The sequence below is a fragment of the Notothenia coriiceps genome, unplaced genomic scaffold, assembly GCF_000735185.1.
Source record: "Notothenia coriiceps isolate Sejong01 unplaced genomic scaffold, NC01 NC01_scaffold00031749, whole genome shotgun sequence".
NCBI classification, from domain to species: Eukaryota; Metazoa; Chordata; class Actinopteri; order Perciformes; family Nototheniidae; genus Notothenia; species Notothenia coriiceps.
Window position 1 is genome coordinate 16,142 of NW_011364450.1, and position 12,543 is coordinate 28,684.

Here is a 12,543-nt window from a genome sequence, read left to right on the forward strand (position 1 = left end):
CAGGGGTTTAACCGGTTTAACCTTCTCATTACAGCCGCTCTACTATTACATTTACTGATGTTCAAGGCCTATAATACATTAAATCAAATGTTGTGTTCGCTTAAATAAAACCAGCAGAGAATCTAATTCTACAAAAACTATAAATGAATAAAAGCAGCACGTCAAGGGAGCCACACATGAACAGATTACAGTCGGTACTCTGAGTTGAAGAAATTAGGCTAAGGACTGACAAGTGGCCGCTGTTTAGCTCCGTCATGTTATCCCTTTTAGAATAAACAGTTCTTGTAACACCGGGTTCAAATCCGGCATGTTCTAAGAGGAAATACCTTTACGATTTATAAAACCAATTTAGGCTTTATCTAATTATCTTGTTGGATTTTATAGAGGCGTGCGAAGAGACTTCTTCCATATATAAATATTACAGTGAGTCAAAGTGGGTCCGCGGTGAAATATAATAAAATGAAATGCTATCAAATCAAGATGGATCAAATTTTTATAAAATATTGATCCGATCTCAGGTCATCAATCTGAATAGCTGTGATCTGTCACGTTCAATAACAGAGATGCAGCTCTAGGTCAACATGTATACCTATCTTGTTCACCAGCCTAATTTAGTCATAAACTGAGCAACCACAACTCCAATATTATTTCTCGGCGTGTATATTAAAAGATAAGTCAGTGTTTATCAAGTATCTTTAGTTGGCATGAATCTGTAGATGTTTGGTTTCCTCAGACCCTCGATGTGTCTTGTGATCACAAACACAGCACATTTAAAGTTTCATGACCTTTTTATTGTTGTTTTTTTTTTATAATTGTCCTCACATGAATATATATCTTCAGAATATCTAAAGACTACACAATATCAAATGAACAGATTAAGATATTTTTGATACTTTTAGAGATGTTTACTTGTAATAGAGTATCTTTAGAAAAGGATCTGAGGCATTCATCTTGATTGCATGTTCAAAAGGCTCCACGTTATTCTGTGGGGGTTTTCAGGATTTTCTCCTTAATTTATAGCTTTCTAAAAATACAGTGACCGTCCCACTCTGGTCACACCATGCCTCCAGTTTCCTGCCCCACTGTGTCACATTGTGCTGTAATTTTAAAAGGCAGATGGAGGACAGCGCTCAGCAGACAATTCAGGACTCAGACTGAGAGACGGCCCGTCCTCTGACACTCTGTAGCGCTGACAGGTAACATTTCCTCTTTTCCACCTTCCTATTTTAGACCCTGTTCTTTGCACTTTCCTTTCTGTGTTTCTTCTGCTTCTTATTTTCTAAGTTTGTCTGATTTTATTCCCACTTCATGACTTTTGTGTCTAAAATGATAGCCTCATATGACACTTTTGCACTTTTCCTAACAAATCACAGTATTGCAACATTTCTCATTATTTTCTGGATATAATCCAGATTATTTGACTAATTTGAGCAAAGTGGATGAGGAGCTTGTGCTTTTTATTGAGTTGTAGGTTGTTGGGGGGGAAAAAGTCGCCTAAACAACTGGCAGATGCTCAATAGATTCTTAAATTGACAGCCAGTTGCTCAGTTGAAGTGGTATACATAAAAAATGCAGTTACTGTATAAGGCGTTTCAAGGGATGACAGAGAAAGGGTGTAAATGCTTAAGTGGTGTAAACATGGCGAAAAAAAGAAGGGTACATGTTGATAATAGCAAAGTACACCAAGGGGAATTTAGAGGATTTATAGAAGATGGAGGTTTAGATAAGGATATGAAAGGGTGCAAGAGTTTAGAATGTTTTATAGAGGTCTAATGTGGGATATTAAAGGTCCCATGTCATGCTTTCCTGGTTAAACCCGTCCCCTTGTGTGTTATGTAGCTTTTTCTGCATGTAAACGGTCTGCAGAGTCACAAACCCTCAAAGTACACCCTGTAGCGAGTAAAACTCTAACACAGAAAAGACCTGTCTATGCTGCCCCAGAACGCCTCGTTGGACATTTCTCTTTTCCCATTTTTTACTTCCTGGGTATAGTGACGTATTTCGGGTATAGTGACGTTACGTTATGTCCACGGAGCCGTTACGTTTGGACCAATCCGCCGACTTCCTCACACACACACACTCGGCGGGACGTTGCGAGGCTCGCTGCTGCGAAGGGCGGGACACTGTGAGCTGGCTCACTGGTGTGGGGTCGGCGAGACAGCGAGACACCGCGGAACTCAGCCTGAGCACACACACAAACTCCCAGCCAGGCTGCGGGTGTGTGTGTGTTTCGGGCTGGGTTTCGCTGTGTCTCGCAGACGGCCACTGGGCTCATAGGGAGGGGGGGGCAGGAGCTCCATCAAGCCGTTTAGGACAGAGAGAGAATACACATACTATACAGAGATGCTGACCCAGAAGAGCGTGATGTTCCTCTTCGTAGACCTTCCAGTGGAAATTCCTCCAAAAATTGAGTTTGAAATCTTGCCTAAGATTTAATGAAGACATCTCTTTATTAGATCTGGAACAGCGTAAATATTTGAGAGGAAGCCAAGCAAATTAAGACCTCCTCAGACTTGATTAAGACTTAGTTTGAGTCAAATGGATTTAGAGGTCACGTTACGTCCATTAATAAAGAACACAATATTGACTCTACAGTGACATTCAGGGACATTCCTTGGGCTAATTGCTTGTATGTCATTTAAGTTTCCAAGAACTTCTCAAGGCCTTCACCTGGTCACGTGGTCATGAAGGCATCATGATGACCACATGTCCAATTAGATGGCTGCGATTGCATCCCCGTTATGTCTTTATCTTGCAGGAGAGGAGACTCACAGAGCAGATTTCAGTCAACATGGCCGATAGCTACAACTGCACAGAGTGTAAGAAGACGCTGTACGGGCAGAAGTACATCCTGAAGGTGGAGAACCCGTACTGCGTCGAGTGCTACGAGGCTCTTTTCTCCAGCAGCTGTGAAGTGTGCCAGAAGCTCATTGGCTGCACCAGCAAGGTAATACTCATTATTCAACATATCACTCTTTGATTTTCCCCACCCAAATCCCCAAAGACTTTATGACGTATGAACTTGTACCTGTGTTGGTCTTGTTTCTTGTGGATGGGGAAGTTTTACTGTATTTTTTAATGATTTACTTTTACAGTTGTTTTCATGGACCAGAACATACGAGTCACGAGCATGCACTCCTCATCAATATCTTCCAATTTGTATGTGCAGATAATCTTAAAAGACATCACAACATACATCACATGTCAACGTTGATAGCTTGTTAAACCACTTTATTTCATTGTCGGTTTATTCGTGTATGATGGGAAAGTTTGCCAATATTTCTTTACATTTAAAATAGTTTTTGTGGGAACTTCATGCACAAATAAAGTGTTTTGCTTTCATCACATAACCTCAACAAAAAAAATGAATCACATATTAACCAGCATGCTGTTCAGGTTGTATAATGAATACTCTTTTAGTTTCACGTCTTTTTGACTCAACTTGTACACGTTTTCAGACTACAGTTGTTGAACTTTTCCATGCAAGAATATACAAAAGCCTAAAAGACTTCCTGTCCTCTCATTGGCTGTGCAGGATCTGTCGTACAAGGACCAACACTGGCACGGCGACTGTTTCCTCTGCATCAAGTGCAGCCGCTCTCTGGTGGATCGGCCCTTTGCCAGCAAGGACAAGAACCCCATGTGCATTGAGTGCTTCAGCAACGAGTACTCCTCCAAGTGCCACGAGTGCCTAAAGACCATCATGCCTGGTGAGAGAAGCTTATTGCTTCTATGTCGCTATTTTTTATAATGAAACCAGTTTAGAAATTGAGATTGAAATACTATGAACATGTGTATATTTGTTCTCCCATAAATCCAACCACTTCCAAGATGTGTTGTCAACCATGTTACCGTACAAAGCCTTTTTTCTTTATTAGGTCAGCAGTTTAGGAGCTCACATGACATAAGGACATTGCAATTACCGGTAGCTGTAATTGGTTAAAGCTGACCAGAATTCCAGTGGGATAATGAGAGTCCTTTCTTCTTCATCCCCCCACCCCAATGCTATACAGGCTCCAAAAAGATGGAGCATAAGGGCAACAGTTGGCACGAGAATTGCTTCACCTGCAACCGTTGCCAGCAGCCAATGGGAACCCGGAGCTTCATCCAGAAGGAGGCCAACCACTACTGCCTGCCCTGCTATGAGAAGCAGTATGCCAAGCAGTGCGTGCATTGCAAAAAGGTACAAATACACACTGTGATCCACATCATTGTGTCAAGAGAGGCTGAGTTTGTTTCTGCCTAATGCTCCTGAGGTTAGGGCGAGGTCTAATGAGAATGTCTTCCATCCCCGAGATGATAACAAGATCAATACTGGGCCTCAGAGGCATTAAGGCCAAAGTTAAACAGGGTCTTACCTTACAAGTCCCCTGGGTAGCTTAAGTAAATGCAAGCTCAACGATAGCACTATGATGCCTCTCTCGAGTTGTGTATTACAACTTGATGTACTTTATGGCTGCACAATTACATCAAACTGACACATTCCTCTGCTTGCTATCATTGAATGCAAATAAGACTCGAATGTGAAGGAAACAGATGGCAGAGCAGGAACGAAATTTTGTGCTGAAAGCTGGAACTGGTAGTCATCTGGCATCAGCAACAGTCATGCATGACGCAGCAGTATGGATATAGTCATGCATTGGAGCTCTAAAATGTCCAATTTAAAATATTTGTTCTGATGTGAAAGTGCAAAACAGTCCTTTGAAATGTCATTAGGTAAACATGGTACATGTCATGTACTAATTTCTTACAGCCAATCACCACCGGAGGAGTGAATTACCGTGACCAGCCCTGGCATAAGGAGTGCTTCGTCTGCATCGGCTGCAAGCAGCAGCTGGCCGGACAGAGGTTCACCTCCCGGGACGATTTCGCCTACTGCCTCGACTGCTTCTGCAACCTGTTCGCCAAGAAATGTGCCTACTGCACCACCCCGATCAGCGGTAAAATAAGAAACCTTTGAACTGCTCTAATGTATCATCAGTTACATCAACAGAGAGATTTTCACTTGTTACTAAATGTATCATGGTGCCATTGTTACCGGCCTGTGTAATGTCAGGTTTGTTCACTTTTATCTAAACTTTTGGACCATTATCGTCCAGATTTCTTATCCACGTAGGCATTTAGCCACATCTTTGATTCATTCAGCAATTCAATTACAATTTTGTCCGATTTACACGATAGTTTATCCTCCCTAAACTGCTATCTAATTTCAGTAAACTGACGTGGTTGCTGCTCTTCAGAAATGGATACAGGTTTACATAAAAAGGGTACAATCTTTAGAAATCATCAAAAATGAAACCCTCCAGTGACTTAGCAATTTGTTAGAGTTAAGGAACTGGCAAAAGACACATTCTATAAATATTATATATATATATATATATATGGTCGAAGAGTTATGGCTAAATGAACCACATTTAGTCCTCTAAGATTTGATCATGTAATACTTAGATTTGATGTACTAAGAAGTTGTTTCAACCTTTAAAGATGAATAGAAATATGTGACGTGGTGAAAGAAAAATACAACAAGGTTACCTCATTAGATTCATTAGATGAAGCATTATCATATGAACTTCAAATGAACTAAGTAACCATAGTACACCTTTAACAGAGACGTATCCTTTCCCAGAAGATATTCTTCCCACTGTGTTTCCAATCACCATCAATTCAATAATAATTACGTTAGCAGAGATCATGAGACTGTGAAGTTCATTGTGCTGGTGTCTCATGGCTCCTTGGTGTTGCTTTTATCTCAGGCCTCGGAGGCAGCAAGTACATCTCGTTCGAGCAGCGTCAGTGGCACAACGACTGCTTCAACTGCAAAAGATGCTGCGTGTCTCTGGTGGGTCGAGGCTTCCAGACAAGCAAAGACGAAATCCTCTGCCCCGACTGCGTCAAAGACTTCTGAGCCATTTCCAAGCCGGGAAAATAGTTTTGTCAAATTTGGCACTGCCTCTCCTTGCCTATCATTAATTCTCACACATTAACTCACGGTACTGCTAAGGTGTTTTATGCATGCGCTGATGATTCATGTGAATTAGTTGAAGTCTTCATTACAAAGAATGCTGCTTTAATTTTAAAGCAATGTTCTACAAAGAAATACATGTGTGTATGTTATTTTGGAAAGAAGCATTAATATAAACATTTTTCAAATATATATTACAGCATTTATTAGCTAAGTTGTTTCATTGCACATCTGATGACAATGATATAATATATATTTATATGAGTTAATGTAATAATACTAATACTGTTTCTAACACTGTTTATTCTAGTTAAATACATTCTGTTTACAACTGTAAATTATAATAAAGACCTTTAGAATGTAATTTTTTCATGCTTTTTGTTTGTTAGCAATGCAGCTTCTCATGGAAACAATATTTTTCATAACCCAATAGAAAATGTGCATCGAACCCATTATGTATTTAGCTCAGATCTGTTTTGTTTTGTCATGTTTGGACAATAATACATTTATAAATGTTGGTAATCGATTAATTAATAGACATTGGTTTAACACTTACTAATACACCATACTATCTTAAGTATTAAATGCTAGTAAGTCATAAATAAAGGATTAAATTGACTATGTTTGCAGTTTTTTAATCGTTAATATTATGTCTGTTTATGTATATTGCCTCTAAACACCCAAATATCGTCTCTTCGTGTAAAAACAGCTCTGAAAATGAGAAAGAGCTCTCACTCTTCCCCCTTTTGGGATCTGCACTCCACCCTTTGCCAAACTCCATCGTCTGCAAAATGACGTCAGATTTTGTTGAACATACACGATCTTTGTTTAGCGTAAAGGAAGTCAGCAGCAGGTGCCACCGGAAGTGTGTGAGGTCTTTGCAAGGGAGCTAACGGCATTTGATTGCAAGAAGCCGCTGAATAATAACAACGGAAGAAAACCAACTTATAATGTAAGATATGTGTCTGATTATCTGCAAGTAGTATCGTTATGTGCATACGTAGAAGCTAGCATCGTTGCAGTTCAAAGTGAGGTTGGTGCTGGAAAGCCACTGCGGCAACTAGCTAGGCGGCTAACTAAATTAGCATGGCTTTGTTAGCTACATTGCTAAGTAAAACTATGCAATAGAAAAACATACTTTTAGAAACTCGCTATATATTGTGTGCTTTTATATATAGACAACACATTTTGTGTAGCGTTAACATACATTTTTATGCTAGCTGGCATGTAACGCTATGCACTTTTTTTAATCAAATCTTTAAAAAAATGTTTAATGTACTATTTTTGTATGCCTTGTATGTCGATGGTGTCTGTAATAGTTTTACCTTCACGAATAAGATTAACAATATTATGTACATCATCCTAACTGCTACTATCTGGGTGAAAAGGCGCAGATGGGCCGCTCAGATGCATATGGGGAGCAGAAGGCCAGAGTCCATTAGATAAATCGATCATTTTACACGGCTATGCTAGCAGCTAACGCTACAATCCCTATTGAACACGATGTGCTATTCTGTATTAAAGTTTTGACTTAAGGTTTATTCGGCACACATACTATCTATTACGTAATAAAACAATCTGAGACGTCTCAGCTCCTTTTAATGGCTTTAGGCCCCTCTCTGTCCATTGTGGAGAACGATGGGTGGGGAAAGAAATGTAAGACATATTTTTAAAAGAGGACATTTTAGGTGCTACAAGTGGTGCTTTGAGTTTTTTGTATGTTTTCTCATTTTTAAAAGCTTTTCTTTTAGGATTGCATTTATATCAAATGTTTGCTCATTAGTTGGGTGTGGCCTTGCATCTGTCATGTGTTAGGTCATCAGATCCTCAGATGTCTACTGATAAAATGAGTGCTGCTGTACCCAACCACCGGAGGACCAAGCCTGGAGGTAATTGCATAACGTTTTCTGGTTCAATCTCCAATTTAATTAAAATGTTTAAACCTATTTTTCAACACTTTTGACTTTAGCTGAGTTATATTGCAGATGTTGCTCCCTGATTATGCAGTGCATTTGAGCTGTGGATGTTTGCTTTGATGAATTTGTTGATAATAGGAGCCACAGATGTAATTCTCATGTCATTGCAGGAATTAAGACTGTGGTTGTGGCCGAGGGTGCCACTGGAGCCACTGGGCCGACATCCCAGATCCCAGGTCTGTCCCAGACTGCCGATGAAACCTCCCCTCAGGAGAGGAACAGCGGGCGGAGGGTCGGGATTTTTGCTTCAGACTCGGACTATACCAAACTCGCAAAGGGGGGTGGACACAAAGGTAAATGTTTCTTTCAAATTAAAATGTGTTAACTGCAATTGAAATATCAAATTGTGCTTTTAAAGGTGAGATACCACATCGTATTGCCTAATGGCTGTCAGCATTTAATTTAAACGTGGTTTCTCCCTCTGCAGGACTGCTGAGTCATGAGAATGACAATGATAATCTACCCAAGAAGAGCTACAATCCATCCAACTTCTTCGGGAGCAATGGGTCAAAGAAGTGAGTCACTGTTTAGGCAGGAATAAGCAAACTATAACAACGTGGAGAGGCATCTGCATGTTGAAACAATGGATTTGTGTCATAACAATTAACAATGTGTGTTTAATAATTATTCAACAAATATCAAACTTAGTAAGTAAAGGAAAAATCCTTCAGTAAATTAGAGTATTGATTAACCACTCCAAGTCTGTTACCATCAAACTGGTGAAGGTAACAAACATTCCTAAATGCTCCTTGATCCTCCTAAAAGCCACATAAAGCCAAGCGTACGGGCCACAGCCAACATATCCCATAATGTGCTAAGTGGCCAGCAGTAACATCGTATGTCACCGTGGTTTTGTGCTTACAGCGGGAGCAAAGCAACGTCTCCCGACAGCCAGATGAAGGCGGGCATGCAGCCTCTTGCTGCACCATTTGGCACTGATAACGGTTCCGATTGGGAAAAAGACAATAGATTTTCCCCTGATAAAGAGCAGGTGAATAAACCAAACTAGTCATCCCAGACATTTATACCGTGTCGATGTCTTCATCCTTTTAATTAAAAATTTCACATTTTTACCACCACCTTTCCCTTATTTCATTTTTGCTCCATCGTCACAATTGCTCTTTGGTTTGAATTCATTTGGGTTTCATTTTCTGCCTGTGCGGTAGCTTTGTGGAGAAATGTGTAAAGGCTTCAGGTAAGTAGAGAGTGATGCATTGATTGGTCCAGTAATCATTTATACATGTTCTTATTTTTGTATAACTGAAAACTACTAACCTCCATATTTTTTGGAAGTTGTAAAAACTGTTGATACTGAATGAGGTTTCCTCATCAAGATGTAACACATGAAATGCAGTTTCACAGAGTAGCTGTCAGATTGACTTCTTGGATAGTTTCTCTTTAATTTCAGTGTTTTGAGAGAAATGAGAGAATAAACAATGATTTTGTTGGCTGCTGCTGTTGGGTCTGAGCGGGGGTTTTTCATTCCACTTTCTTTAATCCTTTTCCATTGCATGACAATTTGCATCTAACATTATATTCCCACTCATCATTTGCTTCATCCGAAAATGGCTGCTGCGTTCAGGTTTTTTAAGCAAGCGTGATAAAAAAAACAAGCATTAATCTGGGAAACTATTGAATCCACAGATGTCTCCCGATGGAGTTGCCGATGAGTTGGGTGGTCTGATCGTGACCAGCAAATACAAGAAAACGTGAGTATATAAAAAAAAAAAATCTTAGTGCATATATTTAGACTTCACAATTACCTAGATTCAATTGATTTATCATTAGGGAAGTCACTCATTTTATGGTCGTCTGCAGGAATCACGAGAAGAAAACTCCCCCTGTCAGCATGACCAAACTGCTGAGTCATGGTTACATCGAGAAGAAGACTCCTAATAATGACGACGACGCATCAAGTACGTAATGATTTCCTTCTGGTCTGCAGCCATGTTTTAGCTTTAATGTTGTGAAAAATATATTAATGTTATATTATATTTCCTTCCAGGCGTGACTTCAGAACAGACCAGCACCACCATGACGGAGGACGTGGAAGATCTGGAGTAGTGCACGTTGTGCTCTGAAGGGAGAGGGGGCTCGTCCTAACACTAGTTCATGGTTTCCACAGATCCACGAACACATCACCCCCCCCGCCCCGCCCCTCTCAGATTCACTCATTTATTGTACATCCACTGACTGTTAGGTTTTGTACTCGTGGTTATGCAAAAGGTACGGTCCTCTATTTATTTGCGTTAATTTGTAAAAATTCACACGGATTTTATTGAGTAGATGTTCCGGTGCTCGCGGTATTTTCTTTTTTTTTTATTTCTGTGTTGTCGTTGCTCGATTTGAAAGACGGGTTGTGCACAGGGCAGGAAACTAACTCAACGAACACTGGCTGAGTGAAAACCCCCCAGCTGTTTCACTCGCCAGTTTGAGTTTAAAGTGGAGTTGATCTCCCCAGCCGGATTAAGTCCACCTGCTTTTGGCTGGTGTTAGTTTCCCTCCCTGGTTGTATGAAGATCGAGTTGGTGAATTGAAATTGTTTGTGCTAATGAAATGTGGTTACAGTGACGTGGAATATTATTTGTTTAGACGAAGGGCTCTGTGAAGGGAAGTCAGATGGTTGTGTGTTTCCGGCTGCAGGGGTGGAGCGGATCTCCCCCTCCCCTGCAAAAGTCTACACGATGCAAAGTCTACACTGATGGTCGCAGCAGCCCTGTTTGTTTGGTAGAAAAGTGCCAATGATATCTCCTTACGTTCTGCATTGCAAAAGGTTGCCCTTCTTAACACTCCCCGGACTAATGTGTTCATTTTGACTCCCTAAAATGTAAGAAAAATGCCTTTATTTGATTGTGCAAGCTGCATGTTTATGCTGCTTTTAGTCCAATAATTAGAATACAAGCCCTTTTCAGAAGAAAAACGCCTAGTGATGAAACACTAAATTACCTTAAAAGATGTTTACAAGTCACCAGAAGAGGGTGAATCCATTCTGTTGCTGCAATATGAATTTTCTCGTCTTGTTTACCAGAAAGTGAATCAGTAATAATGCCAAGTGCGTCAGAAGCTAATGAAAGAACTAGATTGGGTCTCCTCTACGTTTTAAAGCCCTTCAGTGTTATGTTATTGCATTCCCGTTCAGCCTAATAAACCCCAAGCTCACGCAACAACAGATTAGGAGTTCTTTGAAATGTAGGGAGAACGGCCACCTTCAGCACAAGTCATTCCCTGTGAAGATGAAGGCAGTGTTAACGTGTGTTCTGAACATGCCAACCAAGCAGTTTTTCCCTGCTCTTGCAGTGTTTTTTTTCAGTAGGAGAACTTAGAGTTAGCCTCACGCCAAACCCACCGTCCCATGTTTGTCCATCTGATGAGTTTATTGGGCTCAGATGAGAGACAAGTTTACTGCGGCAACATTTCTGCATTTGAAACATTGATGCTGCTGGTCGTTTAGATAAAAAAACATGAATTAAGAATGTGCCATTTCCTTTTTTAATCATTCCATTTAACTCGGAAACATGATCTAAATGTATTTAAAGTGTATTTTATTTGTAGCTAACACTGTCTAGATCATGGTCTGGCAAATGTTTATTTTTAACACTTTGATCTCGAATTGGAGATTAAATTGTTAACTTTGTGGTACTAAAGGGGTCTTGAATTAAACTTGTTGAAAGCTGCAAAAACAGTCATCAATATTGTGGCTTTTGAAGCACTCTTCACCTTTTTTTGTTTTTCCCATCATGCTTTGAGTGCCCTCACAGTTGGCCTAACTACTCCCAAACCGTGGAGACAGTAGAAATAATGTACCTCTTTATCCTCTGCTTGTTCGTGGGGTATTATAGAATTATTCTGACTGTCAGGATATCTCACAAAGTCAAAAAAAGTCTGTTACATTTGATGGACAGTTCAGCCTTGAGTCATTCAATTTTTAGCTCGACTGAACTGACAGCAAAATCCTAATCCAAAAAATTGTAGAGCGGAGAAAATGCTCTTATGAATGAAAAGAGAAAGTGATTCATTTGGGTGTAACAGTTCCTCCCAGAAATGATGCAGCAGTAACAGTCATTTTAAAACGATTAGCTTCAAAACTCTTACAGGAAGTGGTCAACGCAGCTGTCCGGTTAAGGGTTGTCACTTTTATTTCAACACTATATATTTAAGCATTGATGCATAATGTATCTGTATGTGGTATTAAAAATTGTCAAGTGTCCAAAATCGATGCACTTGATTTTGTTTTGGATATTGTTTGCTTTGCAGGAAAGGCTTATTTGTATGGAATGTTAATTATACTGCAGTTTAAAATAATGTTTTGCTTCCTCTTCTCCCCGTGTCAGTTGGTCGTATATCAGTTTACAAACCGATAGTGGGAAACTTTAGTGGCTTAACTCTGCAGCATCCTCCCTCCAGTATTCTCACTTGTTGTCGTCCTCTTGCTATTGTATCTGCAAGTGGTATTAGTTTACTTTTAAAGTGCAAATGTACCAGAAGAGTGAAGCAGCTTTTTAAACAGAAGTGTGTAGTGAGGAGAAAATCCATGTAAGACCCCGCGTATCGTGATGATTGCACAGACTCTCAATTATAATTTCAATAAATGGGCATGTGCATGTA

At 40.0% G+C, this 12,543-nt stretch overlaps 2 protein-coding genes across 2 annotated transcripts; both read left to right on the top strand.

Moving 5' to 3' along the window:
* Positions 1 to 1,107: 1,107 nt before the first annotated feature.
* Positions 1,108 to 6,564, top strand: LOC104960230 (four and a half LIM domains protein 2-like). The gene is made up of 6 exons (XM_010788210.1): positions 1,108 to 1,196; positions 2,759 to 2,947; positions 3,536 to 3,710; positions 4,014 to 4,183; positions 4,754 to 4,940; positions 5,754 to 6,564. Exons 2-6 carry the CDS (start codon positions 2,792 to 2,794, stop codon positions 5,903 to 5,905), a joined length of 840 nt encoding a protein of 279 aa, XP_010786512.1. The 5' UTR covers positions 1,108 to 1,196; positions 2,759 to 2,791; the 3' UTR covers positions 5,906 to 6,564.
* Positions 6,565 to 6,803: 239 nt separating this feature from the next.
* Positions 6,804 to 12,543, top strand: LOC104960231 (uncharacterized). Its single transcript, XM_010788211.1, has 8 exons — positions 6,804 to 6,914; positions 7,778 to 7,851; positions 8,049 to 8,231; positions 8,366 to 8,453; positions 8,803 to 8,929; positions 9,583 to 9,647; positions 9,757 to 9,854; positions 9,944 to 12,543. Coding segments are annotated over exons 1-8 (696 nt in total). The 5' UTR covers positions 6,804 to 6,912; the 3' UTR covers positions 10,003 to 12,543.

What these genes read in the sequence shown, in the direction of transcription:
- LOC104960231 (XM_010788211.1), top strand. An exon ending in CCGGAGGACCAAGCCTGGAG is followed by an intron (nt 7,852 to 8,048) that starts GTAATTGCATAA and finishes ATGTCATTGCAG; the next exon opens with GAATTAAGACTGTGGTTGTG. An exon ending in TAATGACGACGACGCATCAA is followed by an intron (nt 9,855 to 9,943) that starts GTACGTAATGAT and finishes ATTTCCTTCCAG; the next exon opens with GCGTGACTTCAGAACAGACC.
- LOC104960230 (XM_010788210.1), top strand. Translation starts at nt 2,792, where the DNA reads ATGGCCGATAGCTACAACTGCACAGAGTGTAAGAAGACGCTGTACGGG. An exon ending in CCTAAAGACCATCATGCCTG is followed by an intron (nt 3,711 to 4,013) that starts GTGAGAGAAGCT and finishes AATGCTATACAG; the next exon opens with GCTCCAAAAAGATGGAGCAT. An exon ending in AGTGCGTGCATTGCAAAAAG is followed by an intron (nt 4,184 to 4,753) that starts GTACAAATACAC and finishes AATTTCTTACAG; the next exon opens with CCAATCACCACCGGAGGAGT.